The following is a 26,383-nucleotide window of genomic DNA, read 5'->3' on the forward strand; positions in this document are numbered from 1 at the left end:
CCTGAGCAGACAGGCCCCTGCCCCATCTCCGCCCCCCTGAGCCAGCCAGTCCCCCCCCCACGTGGGTCTTTTTCATTTAAGAGTCAGCAGATTCTGATGTAAAACTTGAGCTGATGATTAACATGAAAGGACCAAATCTCGGGGAAACGTGCGAGGAACGTGGGGGGAGGGGGGGCATGGGAGATGATCCCCCCATTTAGGTCTCCCTGCCAGACCCAACTACCTGCCCCTGCTCTAAACCACTAGCCCCCACTCCCCTCCCGGAGCTGGAACCCAGGAGTCCTGGCTCCCAGCCCCCTCCTGCTCGAACCCACCAGCCCCCCCTCCCCGAGCCACAGAGAGAACCCAGGAGTCCTGGCTCCCAGCACCCTCCTGCTCGAACCCACCAGCCCCCCCTCCCCGAGCCACAGAGAGAACCCAGGAGTCCTGGCTCCCAGCACCCTCCTGCTCGAACCCACCAGCCCCCCCTCCCCGAGCCACAGAGAGAACCCAGGAGTCCTGGCTCCCAGCCCCCTCCTGCTCGAACCCACCAGCCCCCCCTCCCCGAGCCACAGAGAGAACCCAGGAGTCCTGGCTCCCAGCACCCTCCTGCTCGAACCCACCAGCCCCCCCTCCCCGAGCCACAGAGAGAACCCAGGAGTCCTGGCTCCCAGCAGTGTCCCCCGACAACTCTAACCCACTAGACACCGGATTAAATGAAGCCAAAGGATCCGGTTTTACTGTAAACCAAACTGGGATTTATTCAGCCCCAGAAAACAGCCATCAGCACCTCACAGCGCCCTCTGGAGATCACAGGCAGAACTGACGCCATCAATCTCCCCAGGGGCGCAGATCCGGAGTCACTCCCAATCGCGTTCACACGCCCGCTGGCGATCAGCGGAGTGACTCCGGATTCACAGTGGAAGCAGTGGGGCTCACGGGAAGGGGTGCGCGGGGGGCAGGTTGTAGCTGGCGTCGAGGAAGATGGTGAGGGTCCCGACGCTGGTGAAGGTGATGAACGTCCAGAGGAAGAGGCGGTCGACGACCATGGCCACGTACTGCCAGTCCTCCTTGAGCTGGGGGGAGATGGGGGGCAGGGGGAGTGAGGTAGGGGGCTGCTCCTTGCTGCCCCCTATCTGCTGAGTAGGTGCGGCTCGTGACCCCTAACCTCGCCCCACTGACCCTCCTTAAACCATCCCACCACCCCCTAAGTCTGTGCCATTGGCTGCCCCCAACCCTGCCCCATTGTGGCCCCCAACCCCGCCCCACCAACCCCCATAAACCTCCCCGACCCCCCAAGACTGCCCCACTGGCCCACATAAACCTCCCCACCACCCCCTAAGTCTGTGCCATTGGCTGCCCCCAACCCTGCCCCATTGTGGACCCAACCCTGCCCCACTGGCCCACATAAACCTCCCCACTACTCCCTAAGTCTGCCCCATTGGCTGCCCCCAACCTTGCCCCATTGTGGCCCCCAACCCCACCCCACCAAACCCCATAAACCTCCCTCAACCCCCCAGGACTGCCCCATTGGCCCCCTCTTAACCTGGCCCCATTGTGGCCCCCAACCCTGCCCCACTAACCCCCATAAACCTCCCCCGAGCCCCCAAGACTGCCCCATTGGCCCCCCCTTAATCCTGATCCATAGGGGCCCCCAACCCTAGCCTTCAGATCCCCTAAACCTGACCCATTGACCCCCGCAAAACTTGACCCACTGGCCTCTACCCCTGCCCCACCAGTCCCCTAATCCTGCCTCACGACCCCCTCAATTTTACCCTTTGGCCCCTAAACTTGCCCCACAGATCTCCCCACACCTACCCCATTGGCCCAAGCCTGCCCCACTGGACCCCTAACTCTGCCTCACCAACCCCCACAAATCTTCCCCACCACCCCAAGACTGCCCCATTGGCCCCCCCTTAACCCTGACTCATAAGGGCCCCCAACCCTGCCCCACTGATCCCCTAAACCTGCCCCATGGACTCCCTCAAACTTGACTTGCTGGCTGCTAACTCTGCCCCACCAACCCCCAACCCTGCCCCACAACCCCTAAACTTGCCCCACCGACCCTCCCAAACCTGCCCCACTGAGCCCCGCCCCCAAAACCTGCCCCATTGTGCTCCTCATTCCACCCTCCAGGGGTATGAGCAAAGCCCCCCACCGCGCTCAGCGCTGGACAGAGAGACAAGCTCCGATCCCGGGGAGTGGGGGGCGCTGGCTGGGGCTGGAGTCAGAGTCCACGGATGATGGGCAGCCGGCCGGCCCCCACTCACCGTGTCGTAGTCCTCCTGGTCCTGCAGCTGCCGGGCGATGTAGGTGACGGCGTCCATGGCGGACTTGAGGTCGGGCGGCAGGACGAGGCATTCGCTCGGCCCATCCATGAACCGCCTCAGGTCCTGCGAGAAGGGGTCCTGGTAGAACCTGAAGGGTTAACCGGAAAGAGCTGGGAAGACCTCCACGGGGGCCCAAGAGATGCGGCCACCTCTGGGGCGGGGCGGCCGGTGACCCGGGGACCCCTCGCCCTGTCCTGAGATGTGCCCACCTCTGGGGCGGGGCGGCTGGTTGTGACCCAGGGACCCCTTGCCCGGCGCCGAGATGCGGCCACCTCTGGGGCAGGGCGGCTGGTTGTGACCCAGGGACCCCTTGCCCGGCGCCGAGATGCGGCCACCTCTGGGGCAGGGGCGGCCGGTGACACGGAGACCCCTCGCCCGGCGCCGAGATGCGCCCACCTCTGGGTGGGGTGTAACATAAGCTGCACCCTATGGAGTCGAGCACCTCACTCTGTGCAGAACAGCGCCCCCCGCTGAGCCTCCCCTGCCCACACCGCCCCCCCCCCCCCTGACCTGCTGGGTTTGGGGAAGAGGAAGTCGCAGTTGGGTTTGCGGATGAAATACTCGTCTGTGCCCCGGTTGCTCTTCACCTCCAGTTCCCGTCGGGGGGCCGGGGGAGGTTTCAGGACGGGCTCTGGTTTCGGCCTCTGCAGCCCCAGGTACCGGGGGGAGCCGGTGAATGAAAATCTGCCCGGGAGAGAGAATCCAGAGCCCCCCCATGAGCCCCCACCCTGGAGCCGGGTGGGAGCCGGCGCCCCCTAGAGGGGACAGGCCCCTGCCCCATTCCCCGCCCCCCTGAGCCAGCCAGGCCCCGCCCTGGGGCCGGAGGGGAGCCGGGGGCGAGGAGGGGAAGGGGGTGCAGGGGGAGTGTTACCTGCTTGACCCAGAAGGGCATGTCGTGGGTGTTGGGCGACCGGTGGTGCAGGTTGAGGACCACCACGCTGAGGATGACGGAGAAGGTCACCAGGATCATGGTGAACATGAGGTACTTGACGATGATGGGCACGGCCAGCGAGGTCTCCGGCACCTTGTCCGCCAGCAGCAGCAGGAAGACGGTGAGGGTGAGCAGGGCGAAGATGGACAGGGTGATCTTTTCCCCTGGGTAGAGACCGCGGGAGGAGCATCAGCCAGGCCCGGGGAGGACTGGGAGACCTGTGCCCATCTAGCCTGGCCTCTGGGCTCTCCCCAGTGACAGAGGGCCCATCTCACATGGCCTCTGGTCTCTCTCGTGGCACAGGGGATTCCGGTGCTCATCTGACGTGGCCTCTGGTCTCTCCCAGCAACAGGGGTTGTGGGGCCCATCTAGCATGGCCTCTGGTCTCTCCCCACTGACAGGTGGTTGCGGGGCCCATCTAACATGTTGTCTGGGCTCTCCCCAGTGACAGGGGATTCTGGTGCCCATCTAACATGGCCTCTGGTCTCTCCCCAGTGACAGGGGATTGTGAGGCCCATCTAGCATGGCCTCTGGTCTCTCTGCTGGCACAGGAGATTCTGGTACCCATCTAACATGGCCACTGGTCTCTCCCCAGTGACAGGGGATTGTGGGGCCCATCTAGCATGGCCTCTGGTCTCTCTCCTGGCACAGGAGATTCTGGTGCGCATCTAACATGGCCACTGGTCTCTCCCCAGTGACAGGGGATTGTGGGGCCCATCTAGCATGGCCTCTGGTCTCTCTCCTGGCACAGGAGATTCTGGTGTGCATCTAACATGGCCACTGGTCTCTCCCCAGTGACAGGGGATTGTGGGGCCCATCTAGCATGGCCTCTGGTCTCTCTCCTGGCACAGGAGATTCTGGTGTGCATCTAACATGGCCACTGGTCTCTCCCCAGTAACAGGGATTCTGGTGCCCATCTAACATGGTCTCTGGTCTCTCCCCAGCAACAGGGGGTTGTGGGGCCCATCTAGCATGGCCTCTGGTCTCTCCCCACTGACAGGTGGTTGCAGGGCCCATCTATCATGTTGTCTGGGCTTCTCCCCAGTGACAGGGGATTCTGGTGCCCATCTAACATGGCCTCTGGTCTCTCCCCAGTGACAGGGGATTGTGGGGCCCATCTAGCATGGCCTCTGGTCTCTCTCTCCTGGCACAGGAGATTCTGGTGCCCATCTAACATGGCCACTGGTCTCTCCCAGTAACAGGGGATTCTGGTGCCCATCTAACATGGTCTCTGGTCTCTCCCCAGCAACAGGGGATTGTGGGACTCATCTAACCTGGCCTCTGGTCTCACCCAGGGACAGGGAATCCAGTGCCCATCTTGCATGGCCTCTGGTCTCTCCCCAGGCACAGGGATTCTGGTGCCCATCTGACATGGCCTCTGGTCTCTCCCCACCGACAGGTGGTTGCGGGGCCCATCTAGCATGGTCTCTGGCATCTCCCCAGCAACAGGGGGTTGTGGGGCCCATCTAACCTGGCCTCTGGTCTCACCCAGGGACAGGGAATCCAGTGCCCATCTTGCATGGCCTCTGGTCTGCCAAGGCGCCCATCTAGGATGGACTCAGGCCTGCTGAGGGAGACCGGAGTCCCGGCACCAGATTCCTCAGCCCCCCGGAAAGGGGGCGGTTCCTGGGAGGAGAGGGAAACCTGGCACCGGATTCCTGCCCCCCCCCCGCCCGCCATTGCACCAGGGGCAGCTCGTGCCCGTCTGCCCAGCACCCACCGCGTCGGGGGGCAGGTAGAAGACGAAGATGGCCAGGATGGTGATGAGGATGCAGGGGATGATGACGTTGATGATGTAGAAAAGCGGCTTGCGGCGGATGATGAGGTAGAAGGTCAGGTCCTCGTGTTGTGGATCCCCGGGCAGTGTGTTGTGCCGTGCTGGCTTGTGCCGGATCTCCCACTGCCCGTTGTCTGGAGGGCAGAGAGGCGGGTTAGGGGCCAAGGGGTGCCAATCTGGAGTCACCCCACTAGGAGTTGCAGGGGAGTGGGGCTCAAAGACCATTGGTGGGAGCGGTGGATCACTACCCAGACGACGCAGGGATTGGCTGCGCGGGTTGTGTCTGTGCGTCAAGTAACTCGGTGTGCGGCCGCGGATGTGTGCGTGTGTGGGCTGTGTGAGTGTCACATTGTGCGTGTGTTGCGGCTTTGCGGGTCGCTGTGTTTGTGGTGTGGCTGTGTGGCCTTCTGCCTGTGTGTGTTGTGGCTCTGGGGGTGTTTTGCTGGGTGCATCAGGGCTGTGTGTGTGTGACACTCTGCATGTGTGTGTGACAGAGGGAGAGGGCTGTGCGTGGGTGTGGGGGGGTTGTGTGTGTGGGGGGGGCTTTGTGGGTAGGTGTGTGTGCTTTGATTGTGCATTTGGGACTGTGTGGGTCTGTAGCTCTGTGGGTGTTGTGATTGTCCACGTTTTGGCTCTGTGCTGTGTGAGGCTGTGTGTGTCTCTCTCTGTGTAGCTGTGTGTGGGTGGGTTGTGATTTTGCATGCGTGGCTCTGTGTTTTGTGTGTGTTTAGCGCTCTCTGTGCGTGTGGCTCTGTGCGTAGCTGTGTGTGTGTCATTGTGGGTGTCTCTGTGGGTGTCCGCTGTGGGTTTTTGTGTCTCTGTGTGTGACTCCCTGTGTGTGTGTCGCTGTGGGTGTGGCTCTGTGCGTAGCTGTGTGTGTGTGTCTCTGTGGGTGTTTGTGTCTCTGTGTGTGTTGCTGTGGGTGTCTCCCTGTGTGTGTGTGTCTCTGTGTGTCACTGTGGGGGTGTGTGTCTCTGTGTGTCTCCCTGTGGGTGTCTCTGCGGGTGTCTCCCCGGGGGGGTGTCTCTGTGTGTCTCTGTGGGTGTTTGTGTCTCTGTGTGTGTTGCTGTGGGTGTCTCCCTGTGTGTGTGTCTCTGTGTGTCACTGTGGGTGTTTGTGTCTCTGTGTGGGTAGCTGTGGGTGTCACTGTGGGTGTCTGTGTGTCACTGTGGGGGTGTGTGTCTCTGTGTGTCTCCCTGTGTGTCTCTGTGTGTGTCTCCCTGTGGGTGTCTCTGCGGGTGTCTCCCCGGGGGGTGTCTCTGTGTCTCTCTGTGGGTGTCTCTGCGGGTGTGGGTGTGTCTATGTGTGTGTCGTTGTGGGTGTCTCCCTGTGTGGGTGTCTCTGCGGGTGTCTCTGTGGGTGTGGCTGTGGCTGTGGGGTGTCACTGTGGGTGTCTGTGTGTCTCTGTGTGTGTAGATGTGGGTGTCACTGTGGGTGTCTCCTTGTATGGGTGTCTCTGTGTGTCGCTGTGTGTGTCACTGTGGGGGTGTGTGTCTCTGCGGGTGTCTCCCCGGGGGGGTGTCTCTGTGGGTGGGTGTGTCTCTGTGTGTCTCCCTGTGTGTCACTGTGGGTGTTTGTGTCTCTGTGTGGGTAGCTGTGGGTGTCACTGTGGCTGGGGGTGTCTCTGCAGGTGTCTCCCGTGGGGTGTCTCTGTGTGTCTCTGTGGGTGTGGGGGTGTCTCTGTGTGTCTCCCTGTGTGTGTGTCTCTGTGTGTCTCTGGGGGTGTCTCCCCAGGGGGGTGTCTCTGTGTGTCTCCCTGTGTGTCTCTGGGGGTGTCTCCCCGGGGGGTGTCTCTGGGGGTGTCTCCCCGGGGGGGGCTGCGGGGGGGCGGCGCCCGGCTCACCCACGAAGGCGTTCTGGGAGATGACGACCTCCCGCACCTCGCGCCCCTCCTCGTCCAGGGGGTGCAGCAGGCCCAGCTCGGCCGCCCCGTAGGCGTAGGACTGGAACACCATGGAGCAGTTCTGCCAGTCGAAGGGGAAGTAGGTCACCTGGGGAGGGGGGAGAGAGCGTGGACACAGCGCCCCCTGCTGGCCCCCTCAGCCAGCGCCCCCTGCTGGCCCCCCTCTGTACAGCGCCCCCTGCTGGCCCCCTCAGCCAGCGCCCCCTGCTGGCCCCCCTCTGTACAGCGCCCCCTGATGGGCCCCTCAGCACAGCGCCCCCTGCTGGCCCCCCTCTGTACAGCGCCCCCTGATGGGCCCCTCAGCACAGCGCCCCCTGCTGGGCCCCCTCTGTACAGCACCCCCTGCTGGGGCCCCCTCAGCACAGCGCCCCCTGCTGGCCCCCCTCAGCCAGCGCCCTCAGCTGGGCCCCCTCTGTACAGCGCCCCCTGCTGGCCCCCCTCTGTACAGCGCCCTCTGCTGGGCCCCCTCTGTACAGCGCCCCCTGCTGGGGCCCCTCAGCCAGCGCCCCCCTGCTGGCCCCCCTCTGTACAGCGCCCCCTGCTGACCCCCCTCAGCCAGCGCCCCCTGCTGGCCCCCCTCTGTACAGCGCCCCCTGCTGGGGCCCCTCAGCACAGCACCCCCTGCTGGCCCCCCCTCTGTACAGCCGCCCCCTGCTGGGGCCCCTCAGCCAGCGCCCCCTGCTGGCCCCCCTCTGTACAGCGCCCCCTGCTGGGGCCCCATAGCCAGCGCCCCCTGCTGGCCCCCCTCTGTACAGCGCCCCCTGCTGGGGCCCCTCAGCCAGCACCCCCTGCTGGCCCCCCCTCTGTACAGCGCCCCCTGCTGGGGCCCCTCAGCCAGCGCCCCCTGCTGGCCCCCCTCTGTACAGCGCCCCCTGATGGGCCCCTCAGCACAGCGCCCCCCTGCTGGCCCCCCTCAGCCAGCGCCCCCTGCTGGCCCCCTCTGCGGCACAGCGCCCCCTGCTGGCCCCCCTCTGTACAGCGCCCCCTGCTGGCCCCTTCAGCACAATACCCCCTGCTGGCCCCCCTCAGCCAGCGCCCTCTGCTGGCCCCCCTCTGTACAGCGCCCCCCTGCTGGCCCCTTCAGCACAATACCCCCTGCTGGCCCCCTCAGCCAGCGCCCCCTGCTGGCCCCCCTCTGTACAGCGCCCCCTACTGGCCCCAATCAGCACAGCGCCCCCTGATGGGCCCCCCCTCTGCGGCACAGCGCCCCCCTGCTGGCCCCCCTCTGTACAGCGCCCCCTGCTGGCCCCCTCAGCACAATACCCCCTGCTGGCCCCCCTCAGCCAGCGCCCCCTGCTGCCCCCCTCTGTACAGCGCCCCCTGCTGACCCCCCCTCAGCCAGCGCCCCCTGCTGGGCCCCCTCTGTACAGCGCCCCCTGCTGGGGCCCCTCTGTACAGCGCCCCCTGCTGGGGCCCCCTCTGCGGCACAGCGCCCCCCTCTGGCCCCCTCTGCGGCACAGCGCCCCCTGCTGGCCCCCCTCTGTACAGCGCCCCCTACTGGCCCCCCTCAGCACAGCGCCCCCTGCTGGCCCCTTCAGCCAGCGCCCCCTGCTGGCCCCCTCTGCGGCACAGCGCCCCCTGCTGGGCCCCACCCTCTGTACAGCGCCCCCTGCTGGCCCCCTCAGCACAATACCCCCTGCTGGCCCCCCTCAGCCAGTGCCCTCTGCTGGGCCCCCTCTGTACAAGCGCCCCCTGCTGGCCCCTCAGCCAGCGCCCCCTGCTGGCCCCCCTCTGTACAGCGCCCCCTGCTGGGGCCCCTCAGCCAGCGCCCCCTGCTGGCCCCCTTCTGTACAGTGCCCCATGCTGGCCCCCTCAGCACAGTACCCCCTGCTGGACCCCCTCTGTACAGCGCCCCCTGCTGGCCCCCTCAGCCAGTGCCCCCTGCTGGCCCCCCTCTGTACAGCACCCCCTGCTGGGGCCCCCTCTGCGGCACAGTGCCCCCAGCTGGCCCCCTCAGCCAGCGCCCCCTGCTGGCCCCCCTCTGTACAGCACCCCCTGCTGACCCCCCTGTGCTGCACAGCGCCCCCTGCTGGCCCCCTCAGCCAGCGCTCCCTGCTGGGGCCCCCTCTGTACAGCGCTCCCTGCTGGGGCCCCTCAGCCAGTGCCCCCTGCTGGCCCCCCTCTGTACAGCACCCCCTGCTGGCCCCCTCAGCCACCACCCCCTGCTGGGCCCCTCAGCCACCACCCCCTGCTGGCCCCCCTCTGTACAGCGCCCCCTGCAGGGGCCCCCTCTGCGGCACAGCACCCCCTGCTGGCCCCCTCAGCACAGCACCCCCTGCTGGCCCCCCTGTGCTGCACAGCGCCCCCTGCTGGGCTCCCCTCAGCACAGCACCCCCTGGTGGGCCCCCCTTGCTGCACAGCGCCCCCTGCTGGGCCCCCCTCTGTCCCCTGCAGCACGGCGCCCCCCTCACCTGGATACTGCAGCTGCTGCGGTAGAGGGCTGGGGGAAGCCAGCGAACGGTCCCAACGTGAGAGACCAAAACGTTCACAGGCAAGGCGATGTCGAAATTCCCATCGTTACTGAAAGAAAGAAAGAAAGAAAGAAAGAAAGAAAGAAAGAAAGAAAAGGAAAAGAGTGTGAAAGAGAGAATGGATGAGTGTGAAAGAAAAAAGAAAGAAAGAACGAAAGAACGAAAGAAAGGATGAGTATGAAAGAAAGAAAAAAGGATGAGTATGAAAGTGAGTGTGAAAGAAAGAAAGAAAGAAAGAAAGAAAGAAAGAAAGAAAGAAAGAAAGAAAGGAGGGGCGTCACATGGGCGAAGGACGCCAGCTTGTACTATTCACACTCCCTGGCCACCTTGTCCTAGGGCCTCTGTCTGCTCCCTCCTTGGGGCCCCCCACAGCCCCCGGCCCCCCGCAGCCCCCCGGCCCCCCACTCACTTGTTCATGAGGGAGATGTCCGGGAGCCAGACTTTGTCGGAGGACGTCCGGATGGCCGTGATGTCGTCGAAGTCGGACAGGTTCCAGCTCAGGCGATAGTCGGTCCACTCCTGGGGACGGCCGAGAGAGAGGGATGGACGGAGAGGGGAAAGAGACGGGGGTGAGTGGGAAAGAAGGAAAGAAAAAGGGAATAGTGTGAAGAAAAAGAAAGAAAGAAAGAAAGAAAAGGAAAAGAGTGTGAAAGGAAAGAAAGAAAGAAAGAAAGAAAGAAAGAAAGAAAGAAAGAAAGAAAGAAAGAGCATGAAACAAAGAATGGATGAGTGTGAAAGAAAGAAAGAAAGAAAGAAAGAAAGAAAGAAAGAAAGGATGAGAGTGAAAGAAAGAAAGAATGGATGAGTGTGAAAGAAAAAAGAAAAGAAAGAAAGCAAAGGAAAAGAGTGTGAAAGGAAAGAAAAGAAAGAAAGAAAGAGCATGAAACAAAGAATGGATGAGTTTGAAAGAAAGAAAAGAAAGAAAGAAAGGATGAGTGTGAAAGAAAGAGAGAATGGATGAGTGTGAAAGAAAAAAGAAAAGAAAGAAAGAAAGAAAGAAAAGGAAAAGAGTGTGAAAGAAAGAGAGAATGGATGAGTGTGAAAGAAAAAAGAAAGAAAGGATGAGAGTGAAAGAAAGAAAGAAAGAAAGAAAGAAAGAAAGAAAGAAAGAAAGAAAGAGCATGAAACAAAGAATGGATGAACGTGAAAGAAAGAAAGAAAAAGAAAGAATAGGAAAAGATGAGTGCGAAAGAAACAAAGAAAGAAAGGATGAGTGTGAATGAAAGAAAAAAGAAAGAATGTGAAAGAAAAAAGCATGAAACAAAGAAAATATGAGTGTGAAAGAAAAGAAAAGAAAAGAAAAGAAAAGAAAAGAAAAGAAAGAGAGAATGGATGAGTGGTGAAAGAAAAAAGAAAAGAAAGAAAGAAAGAAAGGATGAGTGTGAAAGAAAGAAAGAGCCCCTCCCCCTGTGTTTCTCCGTCCAGCCCCACCCCACCCTGTGAGGCCGGGCAGGGCTGTTTGCCGGATGGCACACATGGGGAAACTGAGGCATGCCATGACCTGCCCGCCGTCTGTGGCTGAGCTGGGAATGGACCAGCCCCCACCGGCTCCTGTTATAAATCAGGAAGCAGAGCTGGGGCACATTTCCCCATTGGGACCCCCCTTTTACAACCCTCCCAACTCCCCCCTCCCCCGCAAAGCAGACATCTTCCCCCTGCTCTTCCTCCCAGCAGCCATCAGGTGGCGCCAGCTACCTGCCCAGGTGTGAAGAGGTAGCTGGGGGAATGCAGACCCCAGGTGGGGGATGGGCCGTAGGCATGGAAATGTTTTGGGGTGGGGGGGGATGGCACCCACCAGGTCCATATACACCTTCGTGGTCAGCTCCTCATCCTTTTCGTTCTGGGGGGGGGAGAAAGGGTTAAAAAGTCACTCGGGGGGATACCCCCTCACCTCCAGAATCCTGCCCCCCCCGCAGGATCGGGGCCTCCCCGCCGTGTAACCCCCTTGAGAAGGCCCCTCCCGGTGGGGGGGGATCTTGGGAGGGATAGATGGGATGGGGGGGGTGGGTTTATGGGGGGGGTAGATGGGGCTGAGATGGACTCCCACTTGGGGTGCCAACCCCATGCACATAGCCAGCTGCCCCTCCCCCCCAGCCCCATTTCCGCCCCCCCTTCCCCGTCCGCTGCTATTTATAACCCGCCCGGGATGGGCCTCCGGGACAGCTGCTGTTTCTGTCCGCGGGCCAAGGGGGGGTGGAGGAGGACGGGGCCTTAACCCTCTCCCTGCCAGGGCCGGGGGTCCTGCTCCCCTCCCGCCCCCCCCCCCCGCCTGACGAAAGAAATCTAGAACGAGAGGCCCAGGGGTCACAGCCGAGGCCAGCGGGTTCTAGGCCGCTCTAGCGTGGCTGCGGCCCCTGGCCCGGGAAGCTAGCCTAGAACACCGTCCCCGCAGCCCGGGGGGCCGGGGCGAGCGAGGCCGCTCTAGAACGTCACCGGGGAGAACATCCCGGGCCCGGCGCCCTGCTCTGGGCTGCTCTAGAGCACGGTATAGACGGGCCCGGGGGGTGATTGGGTCTAGGCTGCCGCCAGGGCGGTACTCTAGATCGCAGCCCCCTCAAGGACCAGGAGCCACGGGCACGGGACCAGGGTCTAGACCAGGGTCTAGACCAGCCGGCGCCTCCGTCCCACGCCGGCGCCGCTCTAGAACGTGCCCCCCGTTTTGGCCAGCCGAAGACCGGGGGCGCTGGCCCAGGAGGCCGACCTAGAACCTGGTCTAGACCAGAGCGGGGGCGGGGGCCCGGCCGCTCTAGAACCCAGGTTCCTCACCAGGCTGATGAGCTGGGACAGCGACATGCCCACCCGGACGAAGACCTTGTCGGTGAGGGTGCGGGCGGGGCGCACGTTGGGGTTATAGCTCTCAAAGAGCTTCTCCAGGAGCCGCTCCTCCGCCTCCAGGCCGCCCGCGGCTGCCGGGGGAGAGAACGGGTCCGTCTGTCTGTCTGTGTGTGGGGCGGGGGGTCAGGGTCCCCATCGCGCCCCCCCCGCAGCCTGGTGCTGCCCCGTGGGACTGAGCTAACTACTGAGCCGGCTCTCCATCCCTCCCTCCCCTTCCATCCACGCACCCCCCACACCTCTCTATCCATCCATCCACCCCTCCCTCCATCCCCACGCCTCTCTATCTATCCATTCACCCACCCCACACCTCCCTCCACCCATCCCCACACCCCTCTATCCACCCATCCCCACACCCCTCTATCCATCCATCCACCCACCCCTCTATCCATCCATCCACCCCTCCCTCCATCCCCACGCCCCTCTATCTATCCATTCACCCACCCCACACCTCCCTCCACCCATCCCCACACCCCTCTATCCATCCATCCACCCCTCCCTCCATCCCCACGCCCCTCTATCTATCCATTCACCCACCCCACACCTCCCTCCACCCATCCCCACACCCCTCTATCCACCCATCCCCACACCCCTCTATCCACCCATCCACCCACCCCTCTATCCATCCATCCACCCCTCCCTCCATCCCCACGCCTCTCTATCTATCCATTCACCCACCCCACACCTCCCTCCACCCATCCCCACACCCCTCTATCCACCCATCCCCACACCCCTCTATCCATCCATCCACCCACCCCTCTATCCATCCATCCACCCCTCCCTCCATCCCCACGCCTCTCTATCTATCCATTCACCCACCCCACACCTCCCTCCACCCATCCCCACACCCCTCTATCCATCCATCCACCCCTCCCTCCATCCCCACGCCCCTCTATCTATCCATCCACCCACCCCTCTATCCATCCATCCACCCCTCCCTCCATCCCCACACCCCTCTATCCATCCATCCACCCACCCCTCTATCCATCCATCCACCCCTCCCTCCATCCCCACACCCCTCTATCCATCCATCCACCCACCCCTCTATCCATCCATCCACCCCTCCCTCCATCCCCACACCCCTCTATCCATCCATCCACCCACCCCTCTATCCATCCATCCACCCCTCCATCCATCCCCACACCCCTCTATCCATCCATCCACCCCTCCCTCCATCCCCACACCCCTCTATCCATCCATCCACCCACCCCTCTATCCATCCATCCACCCCTCCCTCCATCCCCACGCCCCTCTATCTATCCATTCACCCACCCCACACCCCTCTATCCACCCATCCACCCACCCCTCTATCCATCCATCCACCCCTCCCTCCATCCCCACGCCTCTCTATCTATCCATTCACCCACCCCACACCCCTCTATCCACCCATCCACCCACCCCTCTATCCATCCATCCACCCCTCCCTCCATCCCCACGCCCCTCTATCTATCCATTCACCCACCCCACACCTCCCTCCACCCATCCCCACACCCCTCTATCCATCCATCCACCCCTCCCTCCATCCCCACGCCCCTCTATCTATCCATTCACCCACCCCACACCTCCCTCCACCCATCCCCACACCCCTCTATCCATCCATCCACCCACCCCTCTATCCATCCATCCACCCCTCCCTCCATCCCCACGCCTCTCTATCTATCCATTCACCCACCCCACACCCCTCTATCCACCCATCCACCCACCCCTCTATCCATCCATCCACCCCTCCCTCCATCCCCACGCCTCTCTATCTATCCATTCACCCACCCCACACCTCCTCCACCCATCCCCACACCCCTCTATCCACCCATCCCCACACCCCTCTATCCATCATCCACCCACCCCTCTATCCATCCATCCACCCCTCCCTCCATCCCCACGCCCCTCTATCTATCCATTCACCCACCCCACACCTCCCTCCACCCATCCCCACACCCCTCTATCCATCCATCCACCCCTCCCTCCATCCCCACGCCCCTCTATCTATCCATTCACCCACCCCACACCTCCCTCCACCCATCCCCACACCCCTCTATCCATCCATCCACCCCTCCCTCCATCCCCACGCCCCTCTATCTATCCATTCACCCACCCCACACCTCCCTCCACCCATCCCCACACCCCTCTATCCATCCATCCACCCACCCCTCTATCCATCCATCCACCCCTCCCTCCATCCCCACGCCTCTCTATCTATCCATTCACCCACCCCACACCTCCCTCCACCCATCCCCACACCCCTCTATCCATCCATCCACCCCTCCCTCCATCCCCACGCCCCTCTATCTATCCATCCACCCACCCCTCTATCCATCCATCCACCCCTCCCTCCATCCCCACACCCCTCTATCCATCCATCCACCCACCCCTCTATCCATCCATCCACCCCTCCCTCCATCCCCACGCCCCTCTATCTATCCATTCACCCACCCCACACCTCCCTCCACCCATCCCCGCACCCCTCTATCCACCCATCCCCACACCCCTCTATCCATCCATCCACCCACCCCTCTATCCATCCATCCACCCCTCCATCCATCCCCACACTCCTCTATCCATCTATCCCCCCACACCCCCATCTATCCCTCCACCGCCCCACATCTACACCCAATCTCTGTCCCCACATCGTACCCCAGTGCCCATGGCTCTATCCGCTCGACCTGCCCCCTCTGGCCCCCCACCCTGTTCTCTAGCTGGGGCCTGGCTTGGGGTGGGGGTGGGGGTGGGGGTCTGAGCTTACCCACTGCCGGGAGAAGCCAGAGGGTCACCAGCAATGGGGCCGCCCGCGCCATGGCTGCGTCCGTCTCTCTCCTTGAGGCCCGGCTGCCACCCAGGCCCCCCGCCCCCCACCAGCCACCCCATTGGTCCCACCAGCTGTCACTGGAGTGGGCGTGGGGGGGGGGGCTGGTGGGTTCCGGGGTGGGGGCCATTTTCCACAGCTGCCACAGGAAATCTGGTGGCACCACCTGTTCTGGACTGAGGGGGGTGGGGAGGGGGTGAGAGCCAGGATCTGTAACCCCTTGGGCCCCAGAGACTGCGAGGGGAGGGGAAGGGTCCCCAGCGGGATTCGAACCCACGATAGATAGATCGAGGGGGCGTCTGGGGATAGATAGATAGAGGGGGTGGATGGGGATGGATGGGGTAGGTAGAGGGGGAGATGGGGGGAGATTGGTAGAGGGGTGGATGGGGTAGGTAGATAGATAGAGGGGGGGTGGATGGGGTAGGTAGAGGGGTGGATGGGGGAGATAGACAGAGGTGGGTGGATGGGGGGAGATAGATAGAGGGGGTGGATGGGGGTAGGTAGAGGGGTGGATGGGGGGAGATAGACAGAGGGGGGTGAATGGGGTAGATAGAGGAGGGTGGATGGGGGGAGACAGATCGATACAGGTGGATGGAGGGGTGTGAATGCGGACAGATAGATGGGGTGTGAATGCGGGTGGATGGATAAATGGAGGAGAGGGGGGTGGATGGGGTAGGTAGATAGATAGAGGGGGGGTGGATGGGGTAGGTAGAGGAGGGTGGATGGGGGGAGATCGGTATATGGGTCGATGGGGGGAGACAGATTGATACAGGTGGATGGAGGGGTGTGAATGCGGACAGATAGATGGGGTGTGAATGCGGGTGGATGGATAAATGGAGGAGAGGGGGGTGGATGGGGTAGGTAGATAGATAGAGGGGGGGTGGATGGGGTAGGTAGAGGAGGGTGGATGGGGGGAGATCGGTAGAGGGGTCGATGGGGGGAGACAGATTGATACAGATGGATGGAGGGGTGTGAATGCGGACAGATAGATGGGGTGTGAATGCGGGTGGATGGATAAATGGAGGAGGGGGGGTGGATGGGGTAGGTAGATAGATAGAGGGGGGGTGGATGGGGTAGGTAGAGGAGGGTGGATGGGGGGAGATCGGTAGAGGGGTCGATGGGGGGAGACAGATTGATACAGATGGATGGAGGGGTGTGAATGCGGACAGATAGATGGGGTGTGAATGCGGGTGGATGGATAAATGGAGGAGGGGGGGTGGATGGGGTAGATAGATAGGTAGAGGGGGGGTGGATGAGGGTAGGTAGAGGGGTGGATGAGGGGAGATAGACAGAGGGGGGTGAATGGGGTAGATAGAGGGGGGGTGGATGGGGGAGACAGATCGATACAGGTGGATGGAGGGGTGTGAATGCGGACAGATAGATGGGGTGTGAATACGGGTGGATAGATAAATGGAGGAGAGGGGGGTGGCGGGGGGGGGGGGGACGGGGGCCGTGGGGGATGGGGGACAGGCAGAGGGGTGGGGGGCGGATGTCTGGGGCTGAGGCCGCCCGGAGATGGGGAAGACCCGGAACCAGATTCCCCCGTGGCCTGGAATGGCCCCTGGGGCAGGTTCTCCGTGGGGCTGAGGAAAAGCGGGCGGGGGGGCGGGGGGCACCGTGTCCCCCCCCGCCGGCGAGATGGAAGGCCTGGAACTGGAGCCCGGTGGGGCCTGGAATGGAGTCAAGCGGCAGCCGCTTGGCCGGGAGCCGGGTAAATCCCGGATCTGGATTACAGCACCCCCCTGGATCGGAGCGGGGGGGGTAGCTGCCCCCTCCCACCGGGACACAGAGCCGGATAGGAGCCCCCCACAGCCCCTCCCCCCGGGACACAGGTAAATTCCGGAGCCGGATCCCAGCCCGGAGTCCCCCACAGCCCCCCCCAGGACACGGGTAAATCCCGGAGCAGGATCCCAGCCTGGAGTCCCCCACAGCCCCTCCCCCCAGGACACAGGTAAATTCCGGAGCCGGATCCCAGCCCGGAGTCCCCCACAGCCCCCCCCAGGACACGGGGTAAATCCCGGAGCAGGATCCCAGCCTGGAGTCCCCCCACAGCCCCTCCCCCCAGGACACGGGTAAATCCCAGAGCCGGATCCCAGCCTGGAGTCCCCCACAGCCCCCCCAGGACACAGGTAAATCCCGGAGCCGGATCCCAGCCTGGAGTCCCCCATAGCGCCCCCCCCCCCCAGGACACAGGTAAATCCCAGAGCCGGATCCCAGCCTGGAGTCCCCCACAGCCCCTCCCCCCAGGACACGGGTAAATCCCGGAGCCGGATCCCAGCCTGGAGTCCCCCACAGCCCCCCCAGGACACAGGTAAATCCTGGAGCGGGATCCCAGCCTGGAGTCCCCCATAGCGCCCCCCCCCAGGATGTAGGTAAATCCTGGAGCTGGATCTAGGCCCGGAGCCCCCCACAGCCACAAGGAGCCAGGTAGAATCATAGAAATGTGGTTTATTCCCTTGGTTGTGCAGGTCGAGGGGGGGCCCTGGCCCCTTTGTACTGAGGGGAGAGAAGGTGGGGGGGTTTATTGCAGAGGGAGGGGCTGTCATTCATGCAGGGACCCCAGGGTGCGGGCCAGGGCCTGGCCCTTATTGCTATCTGTTCAGGGAGAGGGTGGGGGAGGGGCAGGAAGGAGGAGGAGCTACAAAGGGGTGGGAAGTAGGGGGCGGGGCCAAAGAGGGGCGGAGCCAGGGGGCAGTAGGGGGAGGGGCAGGCAGGCAGGGGGCAGGGAGGGAGTAGGGGGTAGGAAAGGAGGGGGAGGGGCAGTAAGAGGGACCAGGGAAGGGCCAATCGGGGTGGGGAAGGGAGCAGGGGAATGGGGGGAGGCCTAGGGGCTATGGATAGAGGAAAGGGGGGGCCCATGAGGGTCCTGTGTTCCCCTCCCCCACCCGCTCCACGTGGTTGGGGGCAGGTTGGGGCCCAGGGGTGGGGGGCCAGAGCTGTACAGAGATATACACAGTGTTGGCTTGTACAAAATACACACGAGAGAGAGAGACGTAGAAACCCCCCCTCCCTGATCACAGGAGCCCCCCAATCCAGATTCTCCCCCCCCCACCATGCACGTGACCTGAGTCCCCCGCCCCATGTGGCAGGATTCAGTGGGGCCAGCCCAGCCTGCCTGGGGAGAGCGCCCCCTGCTGAGCGCCCCCCCAGCCCCGCTCCCTGCCCCACAGCGCCCCCTAGGGCCGCCCTGCCTGCCGGGGGGAGAGCGCCCCCTGCTGAGCCCCCCCCGCTCCCTGCCCCACAGCGCCCCCTAGGGCCGCCCTGCCTGCCGGGGGAGAGCGCCCCCTGCTGAGCGCCCCCCCAGCCCCGCTCCCTGCCCCACAGCGCCCCCTAGTGCCGCTCTGGGGCCAGCCCTGCCTGCCGGGGGAGAGCGCCCCCCCCGTGAACCCCCCAAGACACATCCCAAAGAGTGAAAACCGTGTGTGTGGGTGTGAGTGTGAGTGTGAGTTCGCATTTACTGCCCCCTGCTGGCCGCTCCACACCCCCCCCATTCCCTCTCACCTGCGAGAGGGACTCACAACCGCTCCTGTGTGTCATGGGCCCCCCATCGCCACCTTGTGGCCTCCCTGCAGACCCCTCCCCCCTCCCTGCGGACCTTCAACGCTGCCCTCAAGAGGGGCAGTTGCCCGGGGGGGGCAGAGGGGCCCCCCCCAATATTCCTGAGTTCTTCCACACCCCTGTTATTGCCTGTCATGGGGAGAGGGGGAGGGGATGGGAGACCCCCCTCTGCAGCTAGTTATGGCTCTCTCCTCTGCCCCCCCATTTGGGGGGGGGCTCTGTAGGTATTTATCCCGGATATGGCGGGAGGCCAGACTGGCTAGCGGGGTGTAGCCAGGTGACTCTCCTCCCATCATGGCTGGGAAAATATCAAACTGGGGAGGGAACCCAGGAGTCCTGGCTCCCAGCACCCCCCCCCCCGACCCACCAGACCCCACTCCCCTCCCAGAGCTGGGGTGGGAACCCAGGTGTCCTGGCTCCCTGCCCCCTGGCTCTAAAGCACCAGCCCCCACTCCCTTCCCAGAGCTGGGGAGAGGACCCAGGAGTCCTGGCATTAGGAAGGGAATGGGGTGGAGTGGGTTATAGCAGGAGTGGGGGGATGGGTGGGCTGGGAATCCGGACTCCTGGGTTCCGTCACCAACAGAGGAGAAGTGCAGGATCTGTTGATTAGAGGCAGGGTGGGGCCAGGGAGAATTGGCAGCCAGGACTCCTGGGTTCTCTCCCTGGCTCTGGGAGGGGAGTGGGGCTGATGGTGAGAGCAGGGGGAGGGGGGAACTGGCAGCCAGGACTCCTGGGTTCTCTCCCTGGCTCTGGGAGGGGAGTGGGGCTGGTGGTGAGAGCAGGGGGAGGGGGAACTGGGAGCCCGGACTCCTGGGTTCTCTCCCTGGCTCTGGGAGGGGAGTGGGGCTGGTGGTGAGAGCAGGGGGAGGGGGGAACTGGGAGGCAGGACTCCTGGGTTCTCTCTCTGGCTCTGGGAGGGGAGTGGGGTCTGGTGGTGAGAGCAGAGGGAGGGGGAACTGGGAGGCAGGACTCCTGGGTTCTCTCCCTGGCTCTGGGAGGGGAGTGGGGCTGATGGTGAGAGCAGGGGGAGGGGGAACTGGGAGCCAGGACTCCTGGGTTCTCTCCCTGGCTCTGGGAGGGGAGTGGGGCTGGTGGTGAGAGGAGAGGGAGGGGGAACTGGGAGGCAGGACTCCTGGGTTCTCTCCCTGGCTCTGGGAGGGGAGTGGGGCTGATGGTGAGAGCAGGGGGAGGGGGAACTGGGAGGCAGGGACTCCTGGGTTCTCTCTCTGGCTCTGGGAGGGGAGTGGGGCTGATGGTGAGAGCAGGGGGAGGGGGAACTGGGAGCCAGGACTCCTGGGTTCTCTCCCTGGCTCTGGGAGGGGAGTGGGGGCTGGTGGTGAGAGCAGGGGGGAGGGGGAACTGGGAGCCCGGACTCCTGGGTTCCATTCCGGCTCTGGGAGGGGAGTGGGGCTGATGGGTTAGAGTGGGCGGGGTGGGGGTGCTGGAAACCCGGACTCCTGGGTTCTCTCCCTGGCTCTGGGAGGTAGGCAACACACATGCCAGGGGACCCAATTCAGATAATTAAAAGTCTCCTAGGCCAAGGCCTGCCCTAAGGGGAACAGAAAAAGGCTTTGACCCCCCCCTGCAATATTCCCCCCCACCAGTAAGCAATAAAATACAACAGGTGTCCATCAAGCATAGAACCCGCCCCCCACATATACCCTCCCCCCCGCCCAGATTGTCCTGGAGTCTGGATCCAGATTCCTCTTGACTGGCTTTGTCTCCTGTTATTGCAGGGCTGCATCCGACAGAATTTGGCATGTTGGAGGGGGAGGGGCTGGTGGGGAAAAGGGGCGGAGTTTCCTGTTGCCTCTCCCTTCCCCTCCGCCGGATTGGCTTCTCATTTCCATCGAAACGGCGAAGAAATCCAGCATGGATGGCTCTCTTCCCCCGCCCCTGGTGACAATGTCACCCCCCGGTGGTCGAAGAAGGTACGACGCCCTGGCGTGTGCCGGAGAAGGTGCTGTCTAGAACACTCTCTCCTGCTGTGACAATGTTGCCACCTAGTGGGGAGAAAGGGTATCAGCTAGAGGGTGGAACCGTCTTTTCCCCCTGGGGTGACAACATCACCACCTGCTGGTGGGAAAGAGGAACATGCTGTCTTTTTACTGCAAGGGAAAATGGCGTATATAATAGTCTCTCCCAAGGTGACCATGTCACCACTCGGTGGTCTCAAGCCCGGGGGCGATTTCCCAACGTCGCCCTTGGCTGGCGGGAAAAGGCATCGCGCCCTTATTGCGGCAATCCGACGCTTTCCCAACGTCGCCCTCCGCTGGCGGGAAAAGGCATCGCGCCCTTATTGCGGCAATCCGACGCTTTCCCAACGTCGCCCTCCGCTGGCGGGAAAAGGCATCGCGCCCTTATTGCGGCAATCCGACGCTTTCCCAACGTCGCCCTCCGCTGGCGGGAAAAGGCATCGCGCCCTTATTGCGGCAATCCGACGCTTTCCCAACGTCGCCCTCCGCTGGCGGGAAAAGGCATCGCGCCCTTATTGCGGCAATCCGACGCTTTCCCGACATCGCCCTCCGCTGGCGGGAAAAGGCATCGCGCCCTTATTGCGGCAATCCGACGCTTTCCCGACGTCGCCCTCCGCTGGCGGGAAAAGGCATCGCGCCCTTATTGCGGCAATCCGACGCTTTCCCGACGTCGCCCTCCGCTGGCGGGAAAAGGCATCGCGCCCTTATTGCGGCAATCCGACGCTTTCCCCGACGTCGCCCTCCGCTGGCGGGAAAAGGCATCGCGCCCTTATTGCGGCAATCCGACGCTTTCCCGACGTCGCCCTCCGCTGGCGGGAAAAGGCATCGCGCCCTTATTGCGGCAATCCGACGCTTTCCCGACGTCGCCCTCCGCTGGCGGGAAAAGGCATCGCGCCCTTATTGCGGCAATCCGACGCTTTCCCGACGTCGCCCTCCGCTGGCGGGAAAAGGCATCGCGCCCTTATTGCGGCAATCCGACGCTTTCCCGACGTCGCCCTCCGCTGGCGGAAAAAGGCATCGCGCCCTTATTGCGGCAATCCGACGCTTTCCCGACGTCGCCCTCCGCTGGCGGAAAAAGGCATCGCGCCCTTATTGCGGCAATCCGACGCTTTCCCGACGTCGCCCTCCGCTGGCGGAAAAAGGCATCGCGCCCTTATTGCGGCAATCCGACGCTTTCCCGACGTCGCCCTCCGCTGGCGGAAAAAGGCATCGCGCCCTTATTGCGGCAATCCGACGCTTTCCCGACGTCGCCCTCCGCTGGCGGAAAAAGGCATCGCGCCCTTATTGCGGCAATCCGACGCTTTCCCGACGTCGCCCTCCGCTGGCGGAAAAAGGCATCGCGCCCTTATTGCGGCAATCCGACGCTTTCCCGACGTCGCCCTCCGCTGGCGGGAAAAGGCATCGCGCCCTTATTGCGGCAATCCGACGCTTTCCCGACGTCGCCCTCCGCTGGCGGAAAAAGGCATCGCGCCCTTATTGCGGCAATCCGACGCTTTCCCGACGTTGCCCTCCGCTGGCGGAAAAAGGCATCGCGCCCTTATTGCGGCAATCCGACGCTTTCCCGACGTCGCCCTCCGCTGGCGGAAAAAGGCATCGCGCCCTTATTGCGGCAATCCGACGCTTTCCCGACGTCGCCCTCCGCTGGCGGAAAAAGGCATCGCGCCCTTATTGCGGCAATCCGACGCTTTCCCGACGTCGCCCTCCGCTGGCGGGACAAGGCATCGCGCCCTTATTGCGGCAATCCGACGCTTTCCCGACGTCGCCCTCCGCTGGCGGGACAAGGCATCGCGCCCTTATTGCGGCAATCCGACGCTTTCCTGACGTCGCCCTCCGCTGGCGGAAAAAGGCATCGTGCCCTTATTGCTCCAAAGGAAGCTGGCATAGATCAGAACCTTTCCCAATGTCACCACCTGTCGGCCAAACAGGGAATCATGCTCTCAGCTGGCATGGAAGACCATATATATATACACACACACGCAAACCCCTAAATATTTCTCCAGCAGGGCAACGTCGTCCCCCGGTGATGGCAAAGGGTATCACACCCTCGATGGCATTTTTTCTTCTTCTGAGGTCCAGAGGTTGAATGTAGGTAGGCAGGCGTCCTGAGCAGAAGGGGGCAGACATGCAAGGGAGGGGCGTGGCTGGAGCGGTGCCGACACCCCTCCCCGACCTTGGGGTTACGTCGCCTTGCAGGGCTTGGCTGTCTCTTTGCTGGGGGCCCCGGCCTCGTCTGATTTCTGGGGTGCCGAGGGGTCCACCACGTTATGGAGCGACGGTTCACGGTACATGGCCACTGTGAGGAAGGAGAGAGAGACACACAGAGGAGGAGGAAGTGAGGGATAACACGGGATTGGCTGCCCCAGCCACCCTACCACCCCAGAAAGACGGGTCACATGGGGGTGGCAGAAGTTTGCACGGCACAGAACAGTTGGGAAGGGAGGGGTTGTGTATCCGGGGCAGCGTGCCCGGGCCAGAGGTGGGAAGGAGGATCCATGTGCCTGGTTGGAGGGGCACCGGGGTGGCGGGGGGTGTCTGTATTTTACATCCCCAATTGCTTCCTCTAGACACCACCCCATCGTCCCTGCTGCCCTGCTCACCTTCCAATAGCTTGGGCAGGAAGTGGGCGGCGGCTTTGGTCTTCTTGACTCGGTTTCCCTTCATGGGCTGGCCTTCTTTGTTGATGCCCAGATACCAGGAGCGGCCGGATTCGCGCTGGCGGTACAGGGTGGAGGAATACATGACGTAGTAGTTCTCGAAGACACACTCCTTAAACCGGCACTCGGCGGTGAAGTGAGCCTGGGAGAGGAAGGGAGGGAGAGAAAAGGGGTGAGCGAGAAAGGAAGGAAGGAAGGTCTCTGTGGTGGGGAGGGGGGGTGTAATTACCAACTGTGGGCAGTAGAGGGCAGTGCCCGCTCTGGTCTTTCAGCCAGGAGGCGACAGGGCTCGGACGCCTGGGTTCCCAGTCCCGAATCCCGGGAAAGGAGCCAGGGGCGTTTTAATAGTCAAGACCGGCCTGGGTGGCAACTTGAGACGGGGGCTGAGTCACCAGGGCCCCCTGCTGAGCCCCCTCCCTGCTGTCTGCCCCACAGCGCCCCCTAGTGCCCCAAGGGGCCAGCCCTGCCTGCCAGTGGAGTGCGCCCCCTGCTGAGCCCCCCCGCCTGGCTCCCTGCCCCACAGCGCCCCTTAGTGCCCCATGGGGCCAGCCCAGTCTGCCAGGGGAGTGGGCCCCCTGCTGAGCCCCCCGCCCTGCTCCCTGACCCACAGCACCCCCTAGCGCTGCCCTGGGGCCAGCCCTGTCCTGCCAGGGGAGAGCGCCCCCTGCTGAGCCCCCCGCCCCGCTCCCTGCCCCACAGTGCTGCCCTGGGGCATTGGGCCCAGCACTGACTTCAGAGGAGAGCGCCCCCTGCTGCCCTCAAAAGCAAGCTCTGGGCTACTCTGCTCCAGCTTGGGGCATTAGGCCTGGGGCCAGGGTCCAAGTGTCTTGGCTGCGTTGGGGGTGCCCGGGCTGCAGTGGGGGGCTGCCGTGTGTGTGTGCGGGGGGGGGCCAGGTCGGGGGCAGTGACATGAATATTCCACGGGCTGGAGAGAGGGCTCGAGCTGGCTGCCCCCAACCTGGGGGGCAGCCGGTCGGGAGCCATTGAGGGTGGCCGGATTTGAGGGGTTGTGAATTACACAGTCTGTCTGTTTGTGAGAGAGACGCAGGAGGAAGGGGGAGCGATTTCAGAGAAAGAAAGAAAGAAAGAAAGAAAGAAAGAGGGGTGTATGGGGAGAGAGAAAGAACAGATGAATGGACGGGGAGGGCATGTATGGACCCGGACGGATAATTAGGTAGATGGGGTGTATGGGACTGGCTGGCAGGATAGAAGCGGAGTTTTGGGGATGGACGTTATTTTCCCTGTCAGTGTCACGGTGCCACGTTCACCATTATGTTCACTACCACGGCCACGTTCACGGTTATTTTCACGATCAGCACCGCGTTCACCATTATTTTCCCTGTCAGCACCACGTTCACTGTTATTTTCTCGATCAGCGCCGCGTTCACCGTTATTTTCACGATCAGCGCCGCGTCCACCGTTACTTTCCCTGTCAGCACCACTTTCACCATTATTTTCCCTGTCAGCACCACTTTCACCATTATTTTCCCTGTCAGCACCGCGTTCACCATTATTTTCCCTGTCAGCACCGCGTTCACCATTATTTTCACGATCAGCACCGCGTCCACCGTTACTTTCCCTGTCGGCGTCATGGCGCCCCGTTCACCATCGCTTTCCCTCACCTCACGTTATTCTCTGCCCACAACGAAAGCTCAGCGCGGGCCCTGGCCCACTCCCCAGCTTTTGCTGCCCTCCACAGCACATCATGGCTGGGGAGAGGCAGGGGCGTGGTGGGAGAAACACGATGGAGAGCAACAGGGAAAGCGTGTCAGAAAGACACGGCCAGACAGACATGCTCCGGGGGATGGACAGACAGAACAGCGTAGCGGGGAGGCTGGTGGCGTAAGCCCTCTCTCTTCCCGGTCGCAGGTGGGGATTTTCTTGGTCTCTCCCAGGGGTTCCCTAAAAATCAGACCAGCTGCTAAATTTAACACAGCATGGGCGGGGGAAGGATACTTCAAGGGGAGGAAGGGCCCAGGTACCATGGGGCCTGAAGAAGAGGATTGTGCGGGGCAGAGTTAGGAGGGGGCATTGCTATCCCAGAGCACCCCACGTGGGGCAAAGTGGGGGGCTGTTCCGTGGGGGCGGGGATAGCTGGCATGCCAGGTTCTGCATCCCCCCACCTGCCCCCAGCACAGTGGGACTCTCTGTTTGGGAGACAGGGGTTCGGACTGCGGGGAGCAGGGGTGGCCCCCCTACTGGCAGAGAGAGGATACTACACCCCTATTAGCCCTGACCAGCCCGCTCCTGCAGGGCTCACCCAGAGATCCCACCGCTCACACCAATGGATCTCCGAGCTGCCTCCCTGGGGATGCACTGTCACGACCCACCACTAGCCCCACCCTGCAAGCAGCACCCCCTGCTGGAAGAGAGATGATCATGCCCCCTATTGGCAACTCCACCCCTCTGGGACCCAGGGCACACACACAACCCTGAGATCCCACCGCTCACACCAACGGTCGGTTTAGTCAAGAGGGAGGGCCGGGGGGAATGACACTCACGGAGGTATAGAGGTAGCCCTCTGCGTTCATGGCGATATACTGCCCCGACTTGGTGCCCTGGATGGCGACCACGCGCAGTCCCACAGGGATCAGGTTAAAGAGAGCTGGGGGAGACGAGACAGATAGCAAGGCATCAGCCCTGGCACAAACAGCAGGTGGGAATGGGGCACGGGGCCTGTCCCCTCTCGGGGGCACCAGCTCCCATCTGGCCCCAGGGTGGGGACTGGCTGTCTCACAGGGGGCGGGAAATGGGGCAGGGGTCCATCCCCTCTAGGGGACGCCGACTCCGATCCCCACTGCCCGATTTTGCAGAAGCTCTGCCTGGATCCTGGACTCCTGGGTTCTTCCCCACGACTCCTCCCCCTCCCTCACTCCTCTTTAGAGACGGATTTATTTTTCCTCCCCTGTCATCCCTTCTCGACGTTAATCCCCTTCTTTGCAATCCCAGATGAATATTCAGGACTCTGCCTGATTGGAGACAGCTGGAGCCGGAGGGGGGTGGGTGGGATTAGGTCAAGGCAGGATTTACCCATCTCCTCTATGCACACAATGTGCTGCCCTCTAGCGGGGACAGGCCCCGGGCCCCATTCCCCGACCCCCTGAGCCAGCCAGTCCCCACCCTGGGGCCGGATGGGACCTGGCGCCCCCAAGAGGGGACAGGCCCTGTGTCC

General features: G+C 62.9%; 2 protein-coding genes across 2 annotated transcripts in view; both read right to left on the bottom strand.

Annotated features, from left to right (window-relative positions):
* Positions 1-753: 753 nt before the first annotated feature.
* On the bottom strand, positions 754-15,275 carry CHRNB1 (cholinergic receptor nicotinic beta 1 subunit). Its single transcript, XM_078851018.1, is given in 12 exon segments — positions 754-1,055; positions 2,250-2,397; positions 2,820-2,974; positions 2,976-2,993; positions 3,181-3,404; positions 4,957-5,151; positions 6,861-7,008; positions 9,332-9,440; positions 9,801-9,910; positions 11,187-11,231; positions 12,158-12,297; positions 14,964-15,275. Coding segments are annotated over 12 exon segments (1,623 nt in total). The 5' UTR covers positions 15,154-15,275; the 3' UTR covers positions 754-914.
* Positions 15,276-22,250: 6,975 nt separating this feature from the next.
* Positions 22,251-26,383, bottom strand: part of FGF11 (fibroblast growth factor 11) — a 14,843-nt gene continuing 10,710 nt past the window's right edge. Inside the window, exons 3-5 of the mRNA XM_073326916.2 lie at positions 25,713-25,816; positions 23,155-23,353; positions 22,251-22,850 (exon numbers count right to left, since the gene is read on the bottom strand). Of these exons, the coding sequence (XP_073183017.1) occupies positions 22,735-22,850; positions 23,155-23,353; positions 25,713-25,816 (419 nt within the window). The 3' untranslated portion in view covers positions 22,251-22,734. The remainder of the gene's footprint in view (positions 22,851-23,154; positions 23,354-25,712; positions 25,817-26,383) is intronic.

The sequence above is a fragment of the Lepidochelys kempii genome, chromosome 28 (genome assembly GCF_965140285.1).
Source record: "Lepidochelys kempii isolate rLepKem1 chromosome 28, rLepKem1.hap1, whole genome shotgun sequence".
Taxonomy (NCBI): domain Eukaryota; kingdom Metazoa; phylum Chordata; order Testudines; family Cheloniidae; genus Lepidochelys; species Lepidochelys kempii.